The sequence below is a fragment of the Aspergillus sydowii genome (assembly GCF_001890705.1).
Source record: "Aspergillus sydowii CBS 593.65 unplaced genomic scaffold ASPSYscaffold_3, whole genome shotgun sequence".
NCBI classification, from domain to species: domain Eukaryota; kingdom Fungi; phylum Ascomycota; class Eurotiomycetes; order Eurotiales; family Aspergillaceae; genus Aspergillus; species Aspergillus sydowii.
In genome coordinates, this window is record NW_024467861.1 from 689,402 (window position 1) to 705,679 (window position 16,278).

Here is a 16,278-nt window from a genome sequence, read left to right on the forward strand (position 1 = left end):
CTGTCCCACAGCTGAATCGACGATCCCCCTTGCTCTCAGCAACCACTGCAGCTGTTGAGATGGCCTCCCGCGGCTTCCTCAGCGGCATGGACGCCTCTCTGGCTGGTTCCTGGGAGGAGAAATACAATTCCTGGTGGACAACCACCAACCGGTTCCTCCAACAGAGCTATAACCCCCGTCCGCGGCCGCGACCGACGCGGGTGGCTCTGGCGATCGCAACATGTTTCCTTGTGATATACCTTTTTCTGCGAGGCCCCAGCGAAGTAAGCCTTCCACTCTTTAGCCCTTGCGATTAAAAAAAAAAAAAGGAAACAAAAGATGTACTGACCTCTCTAGCCGGAGGTCAACCACTGGCTCCAGTACCCCTCGTACCATCCTTTTCATGAAAAGCCCGAGGACGCCACTGTCATTTCACCGAGACTATCACTCAACACGCGTAACCATACCTTCCTTGATGATTTACAGAAAAAGAATTCTTCGTTCCACCTTGTTCTGCCGGCGACGCGGAGCAATCCCGGACTATGTCGTACTTTGACTTCGGCTATGATTTTGAACTACCCGCCGCCGACGTTGGTTCGCTATGGTAGAGAACTGCCGACAGGCTCGGCAGGACATGACTACATGGTTGATAGAATCACTGGTATATATAACTTTTTGGCATATACACCACGTCTGCAGGACAATGATATAGTCCTGGTCGTGGATGGCTTCGACATTTTCTTCCAGCTTCCGCCAGAGGTCCTCGTCAAGCGGTATCAAGACCTCTTGCGTGAGATGAACGCCAAGCTGCTTGAGAAACATGGAATGGTCACAGTGGACCGGCCGTTCCGCAAGGATGGCGTGGAAACTTTGCAGAAGTACTCGCAGCGCGTGATTTTCTCCGCAAGCAAGGAGTGCTTCGGCAACCTCACGGAGGATCCTGGCTGTCGCAGTATTCCTGGGTCTACTCTACCTCCAGATAGTTACGGGTGGAAGACGGATACGGAAGGTCATTTGACCCGACCAAAGTGGCTCAAGCCGGGCGCGGTTATTGGACAAGTAGCGGATTTAAAATTGATCTATGCGCAAATTCTGCGCTTCGTCGAGGAGCACCGGGATACCGAAGGGGATTACCTGGCATTGACGCAGATGTACGGCAGGCAAGAATATGTGCGCGAGCTCGAACGACGGAGAACTGCCAACGGCTTCTGGGAGCTGATGTACCGGTGGATTGGGATTTCTGAGGCTACAAACATGACTGGTGTGCCCCCGCACCTTGAACCCGGCCAACGGTACGAATATGGAATCGGTGTGGATTTTGAGTCCCGTCTATTCTTCGACACAGTCAATGCTAAAGGAGATGTTGAATGGCTGCGATACAACAATGTCACAACAACATCAACCGCGCAGATGGAGCACCGCGTGCCCCGCGAAAGCCGTCTTCTACTTCCAGAAGATGTATCTGATCAAAAACTCGGCAATCCATTCAAACAGCCGAAATATAACAAGAACGAGTACATCAACCCGCCGTGGAATGAAACCGTGGATAGACTTCCAAGCAACCGTTCGTGGAGTAATATCCCTCTAATGACGAATGTCCATTCTGCGAATGTTCCAGTTCTAGTGCACATGGCTGCACAAGACAAAAGAATTGTCCGTGATACATGGTGGTCGAGAATGTGGTACTTCCCCTGGGCTCGTGCCTTATTGCGCAAATATATGCGGTCACACACTGGATTCGATGCTGCCCAAAGCGCGCTCCTCGGCCAGAATTTCTGGGATATGCGTGGCGGCGTGGGAGGTGTCTGGACAGACAAGGGTGAGTGGATTGACTATCCAGAGGTTTGCACCGGATTTGAGCGCGACATTTTCGACGACGATTTTGGCAAATTCGGCGAAGAAGATGGCGGCGAATATGGCGGACCCGTGTATAATCAGTGGGGGAGCCTTATTAAGGGGAGAGAATTCTAGTTTCTCCTCTCAATTTTTGGCTCTCACCGGATTGCTGTGACGTATATCGTTGGCGTTGGTCTGTTTTTTCCTTTCTACGGTTGGCGTACGGTTCACGATGTATTTGCCGCTTTTCCCTTCTCTCGAAGATACCAAATAGATGCAAGCGATGCGTATAGCTGCAGCAGCAGAAAATTGATCATCGAATCAGTACTCCGTGCTTTTTATCCTTATCCTCTAACGCCAAGCCCAGTATATACATCACCAAAAAGATATCATACAAAAGCAATTCCCAATATATACCCATTCATTTTATGTCGTCGCTGCGCCCAACGTCTCCCGGATAATCGCCAGGATCTCTAAAACGTTCTCATCACTCAGCCGCTGCTCCCGTTCCTCAATCACCGTATCAATCAGCGCGAGAGCGCCGTAGTCACCCTCCTCACCCTCTTCCCCTTCCCCTTCTCCCTCCATGCCAGCCTCGCCCTCACCCTCACCCTCGCCGTTAACCACCTGTTCCACCCCCTCAACCCCATTCTCAGTCACGGCTGGAGCGTCACCCCCTTCCCCACTCCCATCCTGACCATCAACATCCATTCTCTCTCCTTCCCCCTCCCCTTCCCCCTCTCCTTCATGAGCCTCCTCTCCCTCTCCACCACCACCAGGCGCAGCAGCCGGAACACCCACTCCCAAATTAACAATCATAAGCACCTCGCCCTTCGTCAGCCCATAGGGCTGTAACCGGATAACAAGTTCCCGCAGCGCATTGTCTAATGGCGTTTCGCCCGTACCCGCTTTCAAGTCCGAAGATGCATACTGCGGGTATCGGAGGAGATGCGGGGAGAGACGTGAGGCGTAGTTATGTATCTACAGCGATGTTTCATGATTAGTATTGACTGATATCCGTACCATGTAATATGTATAGTGGAATTGGACGCTTTCCGCTTTGTCCTTTCTTATCCTTTCCCTTTCCTTTTTTTTTTTTTCACGCTCCGATTGAAGACATGGGAGAGATGTAGGGCAGATTCGGAGTAAAAAGACATACCTCCTTAACAACAGTATTATGATCCCGGAGGTCTGGGCTCGGGATCCAATGTTTCTGGTTCACGCCTGGGGGCGCATTTGGCGGGCGCCGTGGAGGGTTGGATGAAAGGTAAGAGAGGACTTCGATGTTTGTTAGGGTTGCATCTTGGGGGTTTATTATCTGGATATCACTGCGTTAATTTATCCATGGAGACAAAAGGGAGGTATTGAGATGTACCCGCATGGTTGGAGATTGTTATTTGTGTATTTGGTATCGGCGAAATCAACTGTCGGTATAGTGGTGACTCGTGAGGGGAAGAGGAGGGAAAAATTAGGCGGTGGGAGGGGGAATGTAGAGATTTTGGTAGCAGAATCATGGTTGGCCTAGATCTGTAGGTGCTCTGTGTGGTAGGCGGTGTGGTAGGCGGTGTGGTACGTTTTCCTAGAGCGAATGGCCAGGTACGTATCAGATAACCAGATGTATAGATGGCTATAAATATGGATGCTCGATCTAAAAAGCTACCTATATCAGATCTAATTTTCCACAGGCCTTGGCTGCACATTCCTCATAGCCCCCTCGGCAAACCCATTTCCCCACTGTTTCACCACCCTTTCTAACATCTTCATATCTCCTCCACATCTAACGTCCGCAAGTAGGCCCTCCATGTACAAAATACCTAACATCTCCAAGAGCCATATGCGGCACGTAATGAAGTCTTTGTCGTTGAGTTTTCCGTCGTGGCTACGGAGGGTGCCGTCGATCTTACGATTCATGTCATCTGCGTTGGCGCTGATGTTGTTCACGCCTGCGACGCGGATGAGGCCAACTAGAAGAAAGGATTTAAGGATGCTCGATGGAGATTCGCGACTGTGTCCAGCAATCCAGCCACGCCCTTCGTTGGTGATGTGGTATTTCATTCCGCCTTTCGTTGTGTGGTGGTACAGGGCCCAGTGGAAGTCGTCTAGGAGGGGAGGGTCGGAGCGGAGGAACAGGCATATGTAGAGAGTGTTTGGGAGGAGAGGGGTGGTCATCTTAAAAAAAAAAGTATAAATACGACGGAATAATAGGCTGATAGGAATACCAAGCTGTTAAGTAAATTGGATTAAGTAGCCGAAAGTTGAAGTCCAACACTTGTATTAACTTGGAAGATAAACTGACGACACCTTCAATGCGCCGGGAGGGACCAAAAAGTAATCTCCCTCCTAATGCCACCCAAACATTGCAATAAGACCAAGAGAATAAATCACAGGAAAATCAACCCACAAGGTGTGATATCATACAGAAGATAAAGAAAGAGATCCGTCTCAAATAGTAAAACTTTTTTTAGATGTCCCTTAATCGTCCCTCTTCTTCTTCTTCTTCTTGCCGTCCGCGTCTTCCTTCTCGTCTGATCGCTTGCGCTTCTTCTCATCGCCCTTGGCTTCCTTCTTGGCCTCCTTCTTAGCCTTCTTCAAATCCTTCTTGCTCACTGAGCTGGGGACTCCGGCCGCATCAAATTGGATTTCGCCCCGTTCGAGCTTCCGCTTGTACCGCTTGACGCTGAGACCAGCCTTTTCGGCTAGCTTCTCGATGTCTGAATCCTTGCTCTTGTTCTTCTTGGACTTCTTGGTTGATTCCTCCTCGGATGAGTCCGAGTCAGCACCGTTAACGGCTGGTTCCTCATCAGAGTCAGCATCAGCCATCTCCTCATCTTCAACCTCCTGGACGAGCTTCTTCTTAGCGGGTGTAGCCTCGTCCTGATCCACAGCATCGGCGTCGGGGTTGTATTTCCGGGCCTCGTTGATGTTGAACTTGCCGGGTTGAGCAGTGGCACCATTGGGACCGATAGCCACACCGCGGGGCTTGAGCGGCTTGCCTTCCAAGGCAGCCAGCTTCCTCTCTAGGTTGAATCGGGCCTCGGTACCGAGAGCAGACTTGTCCTCCTCAGCGACATCATCATCCCATTCAGCCAGAGCATCGACACGGAGACCGAGAGAGGCCTTGGCAGCCAAAACTCTCGCCATCTTACCCTTGTTCTTTCCAGTGGCTTGGCCAATCAGAGAGGCGTGGTAGATTAGACCGTACTTGGGTGTGTCGTGCTTGGTCTTCAGAGCACGGAAGAGCGCCTTTTCGGCACCAAGAATCTGGAGAGTACTGGCGGGGCTCTTGGACAGGTTGGTCAAGCTACCAGCGTGGGCAATGAGCCGGGCACCGACAAGGTCACCAACCAAAGCAGTCAAGTTGGGGGCAATGGCGTTCATACGCGCGGTGATGTAGCCGGCGAGTTGCGAGCGGTAGTCAGAGAATCCAATAACCTGCTCGGCAAGGGCTTGGATGTTCTCCAAATCCTCCTCGCTAATTTCTGTACCCATAGACCTGTCTGCCGCAGCCTTCACAGCGGCCTCAATCTCTTCAGGGAGGATCTCTGTGAGATCCGATGATTCAAAGTTGGATCGCATACCCATCTTGACGACGAGTCTTGAGTAGGCGATGTTGTCGTTGAGGATCTTGGCAAGTTCAGGGAAATGCCATCCGTACCATTCCTTCACACGCATGGCGTAGTTGTTCAGTTCCTTGTCTAGGTCATCCAACAAACCAATAGCCTGAACAATCATAGTATCAATCTTGTCGGGAGAGAACTTGAGTTTGTGTCTAGCGAGGGAGTGGGACAAACCCAGGGACATGGTGGACATGTCCTGGGGAAGAAGGCCGGGAATCAGTGTGGGAAGATGTTCACGGATCGCGCGGTAGATGTCGGCGGTCGTGGAGTCGGCAATCAAGGAGATGTCAAGGCCAGGAAGTTTGCCGATGGCATTTCCTGCACAACTCCAAGTCAGTTACACTGTTGGCATACTTTTTCGCTTCTCGCGACTACACTTACCCAGCTTGGGATCGGCAACGGCCAGGGAGACCTTCTTCTCATCCTTAATCTCCTCGAGAAGGTTGGCAAGGCGAGGGGTAACCTTTCCTTCAACGACGGAAGCAACTTCCTCTAGAGCTGCTGTAGCGCTGTCGAACTTCTGAAAGCTCTTCAACTTAAGCCTATCTCATTTGTTAGATCTTTTTCGCGGCCAGAAAATTTTTCGTCGGTGAATTGAAAACGCAAAGCAGGCTGTACAGGTATCATGCAGGCAAGCGATTGGAGTATCATACAGATTAGAAACACCCTCTGCCGTGGAAGCCTCAGTAGTAAGGTCATCACGCTTCAGAAGCTTCTTGTCCTTAGCTTTCAGCAGGGCATAGCCTGCGCTTGTTTCCGTCAAGATAAAAAGCGTCATGGTGTGCGGTCACGACTCCCAGATTGAAAAATATAAAGGACGGCAACCAGGAGAATGAGGGAGGGAGGGGGTGGGCGAAGTGTGGGCGACCGTGGACTCGAACCTCCGAGAGCGTGCTGCTGGAGGGAATTTTTTTGACCTCCAGAGTAAAAAGTGCAGAAAAACCGCTACGGTGGCTGTGGCCCGCAAACTGTGGCTAGTGTGCGCGAGGCGGTGCGCGGCTTACATAAGGCATCTGCCAAAGAACAGCAGCCATGTCTGGAGCTTCCCGGTGTCAATGCGGAGAGCTGTTCTGGAAATCAGCCATTCATCATCCCACCATGGAGGGACTGTTCTTCAACGTTAACAGCGGGTATGCTGATATTCTCCGGGACTTCAGTTGTGTGCCGGCTAGCTAACGAACTGCAGCTACATCGAGGGGATTGTTCGCGGATATCGGAACAGCCTGCTCACCGGGCAACATTATTCAAACCTGACACAATGCGAAACTATCGACGGTGCGTGATCCTGGTCTATCTGCCATCTTTTGCTATCCGTATAACTCATGTCTGGAACCAGATGTCAAACTGCAGCTGGCGCCTGCATATGGCGACTTTCTCGGAGCTCTCCCGCCCAACCCCTCCACTTCTGCTCTTGCGGGCAAGATGACCGATAAGCTCGTCGCCGAGTTCCGCTACCTCCTCGCGCAGGCCACGGGGTCTACAGCAAAATTCCTAGAGTTTCTGACATACGGATACATGATCGACAATATCGCGCTTCTCATCACCGGAACCTTGCACGAGCGTGATACTCGAGAGCTTTTGGAGCGATGCCACCCCCTTGGATGGTTCGAGACCCTGCCTGTACTATGCGTTGCAACCAATATTGAAGAACTGTACAACTCGGTTTTGATTGAAACGCCATTGGCTGGCTTTTTCAAGGGCAGCCTGAGCCACCAGGACTTGGACGAGCTCAACATCGAAATCGTACGCAACACGCTGTACAAGAATTACCTCGAAGAATTCTATAAATTCGTCACTACCCACCCAGACTTCAAGGGTACGCCAACACAAGAGGTCATGGCAGAGATTCTGCAATTCGAGGCGGACCGACGTGCCATAAACATCACATTGAACTCATTCGGCACAGAGCTTTCCAAGCCCGAGCGGAGAAAGTTGTATCCTGAGTTCGGTAAACTATATCCCGAGGGTTCGTTGATGCTCTCTCGGGCCGATGATATTGAGGCCGTGTCGCTGGCAGTGAGTATATCTGCAGATTACAAGGCGTTCTTTGATGCCGTGGGCCTTACCCAAGGCGGAGGCGGGCTTGGCGGCATGGGTGGCTCTGATGGAAAGAGCTTGGAAGATATGTTCTACCAAAAAGAGATGGAACTGAGCAAGCTTGTTTTCACCAGACAGTTCACTCCTGCTATAGTGTATGCTTGGATGCGGCTGAAGGAACAGGTGAGTAGTTCAACTAGGTTCTAAACCCCGCCAACTAACGTTATCAGGAAATCCGAAACGTCACCTGGATCTCGGAGTGCATTGCTCAGAACCAGAAGGAGAGGATTGGGAATTTCATCTCTGTCTTCTAGGCTTCTTTTTCTCCCCCCATTCATGTGTCTCGATACCTTGCCGAACTCGACTCCAGCGGGTTCGATCCGTCTCCTCCATATCTTCCTGTTTTTGTTGAACATTACCCAATTCTACGAGCGTATCAATTCATTAGCACAATTTATGTGCCCGTGCCAATCCATGACCAAATGTGTTGTCTCTTATCTCGGCGTTTGGGACCTTTTCTTCGTGTGACATAGTACGTACATAACGCCGCCGTGTGTTATAACATAGATGATAAAGAAGTAACCTTCCTTCTCAATTGGCGCTTTTTTAGTCCGTAACTAGAGTATATTAGCCAGTACAGTATAGTCGTTGGTACCTGCGTACTACTACGACGCGAGTATCAGTTGAGTGTATTCACAATTTTAAAATTCAAGAATTGCCGTAATACTACTGGCTGAAACTCTATGTCTCGTGTCCGACACTATCAAGTATCAATGTGGTATATCCGAAAACGGAACGTGCCAGTAAAATGGATGGACGCGATAAACCTAAACTTGACTTACTATGCAAACTCGGCCCCTGTATTTCAGCCGCAAAGCGAGAGTGTCACACTCAGTTAAAGTATGGCGAGTTCGCAATTGAACTAGTGGGATTATAGCTTCTGCAACCTGGAGAGAATCTGGTTCCTCAGGCTGATACTCAGCAGGTTATCCAGTGACAAAGTAACCGCTACAGCCCGAATTTTCGAGGTGAAGGGATATATATAGAAACAGGACTTTAGGTTCGCTCTAGAACTCAATTTTGAAAATGTATTTCTTTGCTATTCTTGATGCACCGACCGGGGTTTAAGTTGGTAGGATATGGAAGTGCTATATACATTAGTTGTCAGAAGAAAGGACGTCGTGAGAGAAATAACAGTGCATGATTTGCTGGAAAGAGCCGCATGATCTCGAGTCTATGCCGGCAGCACGGAAGTTTGTCACTTGCGATGGCCGACTTTGAATGCCCCCATGGTTGCGTTGACAGCTACCGGAATTCGCTGTGGGGAGAAAACATCACGATGCTTGGAATTCATTATTTTTTGAAGGTCGTGAGATGCAAAATGCGAATGATATGTTGAGCTGAACGAGACAGCCCAAAATGGCCCTATAGGCTTGATTTGGTTGATGCGCACAGCATGGAGAGCATGTGATGTGTATATTGTGTCATTCACATATGGGGGCATGAAAACTTGCGAATGTCTTGAGTATATCGCGTCATGAAATAGGAAAAGAAAAAAAAAAAAAAAAAGAAAAAGGGATCCAGTATACGGCTAAGCTCAGTGCTACTTTTTGAAATGATTTTCATATCGGAACTTTCTCGCCAAAGGCCCAATAAGAGAAAGGAAAAAGTAAATATTAGGCCAGTTATTCGTACTGGAAAAGAGCACTAATACTTTCCCCGTGATGGACGCGACGAATGGCCTGGAACATGTGTGAGTCAAAGTTTCTCAATGAATTAGTTGGGCGTCGTACCTCTGCGAAAACATGACCGACCTCCAAGACTTCCAGCTTGGGGCATCGGCGCAAGTGGTCTGCTTGAGTAACGCTATTGGTCACAACAACCTTGTCGAGAGCGCTGGCATTGATGCGGTCAATAGCGTCACCGCTTAAAATTCCATGTGTCACCAGGGCATAGACTCGCGCTGCGCCTTCCTTCTTCAATAGTTTAGCAGCGCGAGTAATGGTGTTCGACGTGTCAGCGAGATCATCAATTAGGATCGCAGTCCGATCTTTCACATCGCCGACCAGCATCATGGTCGCATTCTGACGGTCCGTAATTCGTGTTGGACGTCGTTCCTAGAGAACATTAGGAAAATACGGTGCAGGGCGAGTCGAAAACACAAACCTTGTGAATCAATGCAAACTCCATGCCCATTGAGTCCGCAATCGCGGTCGCTCGTTTGGCTCCTCCGGCATCCGGACTCACTACAACGGCTTCCTTGTAGTTGGGAATATTCCGCAGGATGTAGTTCTTCAGAAGCGGGCGCCCGTACAGATTGTCTACAGGGATGTCAAAGAACCCCTGATATTGGGGATCGTGCAAGTCCATCGTGATGATGTGGTCCGCGCCAGCACAGGTAAGCAAGTCAGCCACGAGGGTACCGGCCTGAGCCACCCATTGTTTGTAGCCGGGACGGGGCTGAAATTTGTTGATTTTGTCTTGGCTGTCATCCACAAGGCCATTGGGAAGTGTGGACTTGCTGCTGTCTGACTTCAGAGAATCAAGAGTGTCGCTGCGGGTGATCCCGTTTGCCTGGCGTTTCTTCACTGGGCTACCGTTGGAATCCTCCAGTTGAGCCTTTGCCAAACTCTTCTGTAGGTTATCAACGCTAACACCATTGAGCGGGTTTCCGGTCTCAAGCTTCCCGGGATAGGGAGTCGAAGGTGTACTCTCGAATGTGTACCCATTAGAAGCTCCCTGTTTTCCTTCCACAGATGATTTGACTAGAGGAGCTCCCGATTTGTTGTAGGGAATGTCACTCTGGCGAGAATATGGGAAGAGCGGGAGAACGGCGGTGACCCTTCGAGCGGAGGCAGTTTTGCATGCCGAAATGGTAATGAGCAATTCCAAGAGATGGTCATTCACCTTTCCGCCACCAGATTGAAGAATGTATACATCTTTCCCTCGCACGGATTCTTTAACCTCGACTCTCGTTTCACCGACAGAAAATTTTGACAGCAGTACGTCGGCTGGAGGAATCCCGAGAATGTCGCAAATCGTCTGAGTCAGTTGAGGGTGAGACGTGCCCCCAATGACGACGATATTTCGAACCATCGTTGCCAGGATGTCGACCTGAAAAGAAGTGTTTTAAAGGAGCTGGACGGGAAGGGCGCAAGGAGCGTTTGGAGGTTGCCGATTCGGAGGCGGAGAAAAGCCTAGGAAAATCCGTAGAAACGGGTGGTCTGGAGGGGCGGTATGCGGGAGCGGTAGCTCGGTAGACACGAGAAGAGCGAAGTGTGGAACAAAAAGTCCTGGAGCATGAAGAGACAGGTAACTAGATCATGGCGCGGAGTAGTGAATACACTGCAAGGTCCAGGACGACAGAGACATGGATTGAGAAGTAGTGGATCTGGATGTCGTGTGAGCCCGCAATCGAGGAAAAGGAAAAAAAAGACTCTAGTGGAACCTGCAGTTCGGGTTTTCTGCCGTTGGCGCCTCAGGCCCCAGCTTGCCCAAACAGGACAAAGCGGTGCACAAGGCCCCTCATTTTTTGCGATTTCTTCCAACGGCCCCGCAGATGACGAACGTCCAAGCAATAGCCGGCGGGTGGTTAGCAAGCACGCGACATGAACGAACAGCAGGAAACAGAGCGATAACATAACATTGACTCAGCATGCGGTTAGCCATAGTCTCTCTCAGACTCAACAGTAGATGCTTTGTCTGTTACGAAAGGGCTAGGGAGCTGCTGATTACACCAAAGCATAGTCTCAATTGACCAATAAGTACTTGAAAGTGGAAAACAGATTCGAGATAAAATGAAACAGTGCCAAAGAAAAGGAAGTATCAGAGAAATCCAACGGTATCGTTCATCGTTCCAAGTCCAGGTGCAAGTTCAGGTCCAGGCTTCACTGATGCACGGCTAGGGGAAGGGCCAAGAAAAGGAGTCTGCGTTGTATTAAATCTGCCAAATAATGGTAGATACAGTATGAATTGCCAGCTCTAGTAGCCCTGTAAGATTTATGGTCAGTAAAGTCACCATTCTGCCGGGAAACTCCAGAGCATAGTCTCAAAGACCAGACATGCCAGAGCTAGGCTGGGTGAATCGCTCACAAGTCAGGAAGATCCCCCGATAGATTTGGAAACCCCAGCGTCCATGCATATTTATCCTTCAGATCGGTTGTTGAGGACATGATATAGCAGATGCACAACATTGTTTTGTTGTTGCGCGGGGTTCCACTCACTGGAGCGTGATTTCTATAACTTATTAGTATGAGATGCTATGTTTGCGGGCCAGGGGAAGCAATTGCACACTTACAGAGTAATAGTATGAGAATCATAGATGCAGAGTGATATTGTTTTCCCGATGGTGGCCATGTGAATATCCATCAACAACAGTCACAACACCAGCAGCATCATAGTACCTAGAGATTTCTCTCCGGCATAATTCAGATATGTCCGTATACTAAGGCTCAAAGCAAAAAGGTATTGTTTTCATGGAGCGCCGCCACGCTGTCGGTTTGAGCGTACGGTAAACTCGTTAGACCGGCCTGAAACTTATGCCGCGACGCAGCCAGAGAGGAATGTCGAATTCGACTAAGAGCCATTTCAATTAATAAAGATATTCTATTCTCCGGATCATTCTCGAAAAACAAGAGCGATGGCCTTGGATTTGGGTCTTTCGTCGCGAGTCCCTCTTTCAGGCGACCGTGTCAGTTTGCGGATGCCGTGTCGGTGGTGCCAGGCCGATTATCCCATGTGAATTGTTTGCCTAACCCCATAATGGTTACATCTTGAGGCGGCCTTTTCATGATAGTACATTTCTTGCAAGGTTACCAGCTCCTTGGAGCGAGGCCATGGTCAGATCAGGCAACAAGCGAGGGTTGGGCAATAATCATCACCAGTCACCTGCAGAACTCTGATCAGAGAACAGATGCATGAATCACGTGAGGGCTCAGGAGTATAAATAACACTATGCTGTATATGGACTAGCGTTACTGATAGGACGATCTCCGATGAAGAGAGACCTCCGAGCTTCAGCGGACATTTGGTTGCAACGCGGTTTCGATAATTATGGGCTTCATTTTACCATTTCTTCAGCGTGAACTGTGCGGCCGCTTCTGAGGCCTGCAAGGGCTCGAATACTTATAATACTGCGCAATTGGTCTTTTTTTATTTCCGCCTAGATGGCTCTTCATCTTATATCCCGGCGTCCCTCTCCGACGACGGCGTCATTCACAGTTTCCAATGCCTCCAGACATACTAGCACTGCCGCGAAGCTCTTCTTCTACTTCCAATTCCTCGTCCGCGCTATAGTATTTGCAGGGGTACTCTTTTATTATTCTGCGCGGTTCCGTCGTGTATTCTTCATCCAAGACGGATCTTTCGTGCCCTGGACCGCAGTATGGTCGAGTCCGCTGGGCTCCTTTGTTTGTCGCATTGCCGATACATACAACTTCCCTTGCATCGCAGCCGCTAGTGCCATAGTCATCTACGCAGTATTTAGGAAGGGTTATACAGGTTTGTCACTAACCGGCGCGGTCTTATCGCCCCCTTTACTAATATTCTATAACAGAGGAATCCCTCTTGGTTATCCGCGGTCTAGGCATCCAAACTTCCACGTCCTCCCCCACGTATCTATCGAAAGCTGCGACAAGGTTCATTCCAACGACTGAAATCCAGGACATTGTCATACATGAGGCTTTCAAGGGTTTCGAAGTGCGCTTCTACCTTGCTGTGGTGGTTGTAGGCGAGCCAGAGGTCGTTGTGGTCTTCCCAGTAAAGTCCCCCGATACCCGTTCATTCTTCTGCAGGGAATATCTACTTACTCCGTATTCAGAAACTCCTACCGAACAGGGCAAAGCTTGAAGAGGTCTGGAGAGGGTCTCGGCATTGTCTGTACGACTCGAAACCATGAAGCGGCGAGATATTTCAAGTTGAAATAATATCAGTTCCAAACCAATGGCGTGGCTTTTTTCCGTATTCGCATTTCTATAAAGGTATGTACAGACTATGCCGCTGCATGCGCATTCCCCGCCTGCTCTATTCTGCGTTGTTTTGCTGTAAGCCATCTTGCATTGAGGACTTCAACAGTCTCCATCTTCCTCTTCTGCATAAGAGGAACATATTTCCCGCCAGTTTTGCCCTCATTGGCCCCATGAAAGGTCTTTTCCACCTTGCTTTGTTTCTCTCGTTCTAGATTCTTGATATTCGCTTCCTGAACACCACTCTGATCACCTTGTTGAAGTGCTAGATCTAGTAGGGCGCCGGCCAAGATTTCGTCCATTTTGCGCTGTCTCCAGACGGACCAAAGATCATCGACCATGCCACCGGCCCCAAATTTACCGCCTCCTTTGGCGTATGGGCTTCTTGTCTGCCTGGTGTCCCCAGCATAAACCCAATCCAGGGAATCTTCTCGCTTGCTACTGTCTTTCTCGGGGAAGACACAGTCCCAGAGAACAAGCGGCGCATCAGATGCCATTTCGTACATTGGCTTGCGTGGGTTATTTGATACATCAAGCAGTTCACGGACAGCAGATGGTGACTCGAGGCCCTGACCCACGAGGAAAAGAATACCGACCATATGTCTCACCTGGTGCCAAAGGAAAGCGGAGCCTTGCAGAGTAAACACATATACCTGACATCCAGGCGGAGTTGCGTTTTGGGAGCGTCCAGCCAAGACATCCGCGACAGGATTCTCCAGAGGTTGGAATTCCGGTCGACGCACGTAGCCTAGCGGGCTATTTTGAGGGTCAAGTATTTCGATATCAGCGCGATATATGATTCGCTCAAAGTTCTCGATCTGCTTGCTCGTATCCACTTTACAGAAGTTCCGAAAGTCGTGCACACCCTCAAAGTACTTGGCAGCTTCGCGCATGGCGTCGATATCCAGCCATCCTTCTCGATATTTCGGAGACTCTTCGTTTCCTCGTGGAATAAGCCCAAGAGGGCCCGGTGTCGGAGAAAATGCGGGTTGTGTGAAAAAATATTTATAGTGACGCTCCCGGCAAGAGAAGCGAGCATCGAACCCCTCCGGTGGACGCGGGCACCATGCTAGCACCCGGATGTCTTCTGGAAGCTGTTTGTTCAGCAAACTGATGTAGGGTATTTCATCCGCAATATCATCCCACTTCTCATCTGCCGCCTCGGCCTCAGTTTGAGCCACTTGATCCGTAGTTTCAGCAGTATCATCCGAACCCTGAACAGGCTCCGGTTTTGCGCGTTTCGGTCGAGCGCTGCGGACCTTAATCCCAATTACCTGACCAAAAGCGCTGACGCCCCGATCTGTCCGTCCAGCCTTGGAATATTCGCACCCCTCCCAACTAAGCGCGAAAGGTATACTCTTCCGTCGACCACTCTTATCATCCGGAATATCCTCGTCCTCTAGACCAGTCGGGAAGATCAACCTTGTTTTCCGTAATGCTTTCCACATCTCCTCCTCAATAGTCGGCAGAGGGGTGACGTTCCCATTTGCATGCTCAAGCCCATTGTACCGCTGGCCCAAATACGCAAACTTCAGCGCGATAAACCTGAAATTGTATTTCGCTGGGTCCATCTTCCTTTGTTTCTTTGGGAGACGAGCACCCGGCGCATGCGTGATATCATTGGGGTCGAACTTCCCAGTCGCCAGCCATCTAGGTATCTCGTTTTGTGGTTGTTGTCCTTGTTGCGGCTGCGGATTCGGTGCCAGTGTGTCTGGAGCAATTTCTTGTGCCAGCGCGTTTGCCGGGCCTGAAGACTGAGAGGGAGACGTATATTCCGCTGTTCGGGTATGCAATTGTCGTTCTAGCTCGGAGATCCGTTCAATCAAGCTCGTGGTGCTCCAGGTCGAATAGTCTGGTTGAGCTTGCTGGCCGAGCTCCGTGGGGTTATTGCCGGACATGATTTCTGCGGCGAGGGAATCGAGCTTGGAGAGGCCCTGGTGGCGGAATCGACAGAATGTTTTGCTGGGATGGACTTGATAAAGGGCAGGCAAGGATTTCCGCTGGAATCTCCACATCCCCTCAGTGACGGTGAGGGGGGTTGTTTGGCTTCTTGTCTTGAGGACCGTTCGCTCGTCGGCAGAAAATTTTGGGCTTGCGATGCGGTGTAATATTCGGTAATGGCTGTGTAACTACTAGTTACTTGGTATTTATCGATAACATAAACATGATTGGAGTGGCCCGTGCGAAGTATAAGAAGCATGCGAAGCTTTCCCTCATAAGCTGGCTTGTCGAGTCGGGATTAATTGATACATACTCTTCGAAATTTTATTAGTACTGTTCATGGTATATAATGATATTCCACAGACGCAGCGCAAGTTGTAAACAACATTTCGAGCCGGCATCCAACCCTAGCAGGAAGTCAAAATATATCAAACAACTACACTTTAAAGCGCGGCCGAACGGAGTGATTTAGGATTTGATAGCGACTGGCGAGGAACAAAATAACCGACATCGAAATAACGTCGGCCGGACTTTGTTACCGCCTCCATTTATCACCGTCCAGGCCAGGTATTCTTTGCTTTTGTGGCTCGGAATCATCAACCGGACAGGGGACCTGAGTTCCTAAGTTCGCTGACGAGTCATACCGAGTCAATAAGGAAGAACGGTGTGGCGCAGTACCGATTTTATCTTTTTTTGCAAATCATAAAGAGTTTTGGAAAGGGCAACAGCTTGGGGGTTTTTTCGATTCCTAAGTAGATCTCCCAGGCTTTGATAGGAGCACTGCTAATTAAAAAGGCGGATTGACTTCTGGAGGCCGAGCTCTATCCTTTATTATATACACGAATGCCCATTATAAAATCCAGTTAGTGATATGAATTTAAGACATGAGTTTGTAAGGCATGAAA

General features: G+C 49.7%; 8 protein-coding genes across 8 annotated transcripts; 3 read left to right on the plus strand and 5 right to left on the minus strand.

Moving 5' to 3' along the window:
• Nucleotides 1-59: 59 nt before the first annotated feature.
• ASPSYDRAFT_87149 (glycosyltransferase domain-containing protein) lies at nt 60-1,950 on the plus strand (the record flags this gene model as incomplete). Its single annotated transcript, XM_040851787.1, has 2 exons — nt 60-263; nt 337-1,950. 2 exons carry the CDS (start codon nt 60-62, stop codon nt 1,948-1,950), a joined length of 1,818 nt encoding a protein of 605 aa, XP_040704376.1.
• A 291-nt stretch (nt 1,951-2,241) lies between these two features.
• ASPSYDRAFT_87150 (uncharacterized protein) lies at nt 2,242-3,196 on the minus strand (the record flags this gene model as incomplete). Its single annotated transcript, XM_040851788.1, has 3 exons — nt 2,242-2,796; nt 2,975-3,133; nt 3,191-3,196. The coding sequence occupies 3 exons, from the start codon at nt 3,194-3,196 to the stop codon at nt 2,242-2,244; spliced, it is 720 nt and encodes a 239-aa protein (XP_040704377.1).
• Nucleotides 3,197-3,355: 159 nt separating this feature from the next.
• On the minus strand, nt 3,356-4,214 carry ASPSYDRAFT_742805 (uncharacterized protein). The gene has a single exon (XM_040850768.1). The coding sequence runs from the start codon at nt 3,982-3,984 to the stop codon at nt 3,487-3,489; it is 498 nt and encodes a 165-aa protein (XP_040704378.1). The 5' UTR covers nt 3,985-4,214; the 3' UTR covers nt 3,356-3,486.
• Nucleotides 4,215-4,287: 73 nt separating this feature from the next.
• Nucleotides 4,288-6,210, minus strand: nop58 (RNA-processing protein NOP58; the record flags this gene model as incomplete). Its single annotated transcript, XM_040844595.1, has 3 exons — nt 4,288-5,750; nt 5,814-5,974; nt 6,086-6,210. The coding sequence occupies 3 exons, from the start codon at nt 6,208-6,210 to the stop codon at nt 4,288-4,290; spliced, it is 1,749 nt and encodes a 582-aa protein (XP_040704379.1).
• A 279-nt stretch (nt 6,211-6,489) lies between these two features.
• Nucleotides 6,490-8,187, plus strand: ASPSYDRAFT_42341 (H(+)-transporting V0 sector ATPase subunit d). The gene is made up of 4 exons (XM_040846448.1): nt 6,490-6,562; nt 6,619-6,707; nt 6,769-7,652; nt 7,700-8,187. Exons 1-4 carry the CDS (start codon nt 6,531-6,533, stop codon nt 7,781-7,783), a joined length of 1,089 nt encoding a protein of 362 aa, XP_040704380.1. The 5' UTR covers nt 6,490-6,530; the 3' UTR covers nt 7,784-8,187.
• A 967-nt stretch (nt 8,188-9,154) lies between these two features.
• On the minus strand, nt 9,155-10,565 carry ASPSYDRAFT_56117 (ribose phosphate diphosphokinase subunit PRS5; the record flags this gene model as incomplete). Its single annotated transcript, XM_040849154.1, has 3 exons — nt 9,155-9,211; nt 9,263-9,586; nt 9,636-10,565. 3 exons carry the CDS (start codon nt 10,563-10,565, stop codon nt 9,155-9,157), a joined length of 1,311 nt encoding a protein of 436 aa, XP_040704381.1.
• A 2,069-nt stretch (nt 10,566-12,634) lies between these two features.
• ASPSYDRAFT_56120 (PIG-H family GPI synthesis protein) lies at nt 12,635-13,365 on the plus strand (the record flags this gene model as incomplete). The annotated part of the gene is made up of 3 exons (XM_040849155.1): nt 12,635-12,968; nt 13,024-13,226; nt 13,288-13,365. 3 exons carry the CDS (start codon nt 12,635-12,637, stop codon nt 13,363-13,365), a joined length of 615 nt encoding a protein of 204 aa, XP_040704382.1.
• Nucleotides 13,366-13,458: 93 nt separating this feature from the next.
• Nucleotides 13,459-15,447, minus strand: ASPSYDRAFT_56121 (pseudouridine synthase DEG1; the record flags this gene model as incomplete). Its single annotated transcript, XM_040849156.1, has 1 exon — nt 13,459-15,447. One exon carries the CDS (start codon nt 15,445-15,447, stop codon nt 13,459-13,461), a length of 1,989 nt encoding a protein of 662 aa, XP_040704383.1.
• Nucleotides 15,448-16,278: the final 831 nt, after the last annotated feature.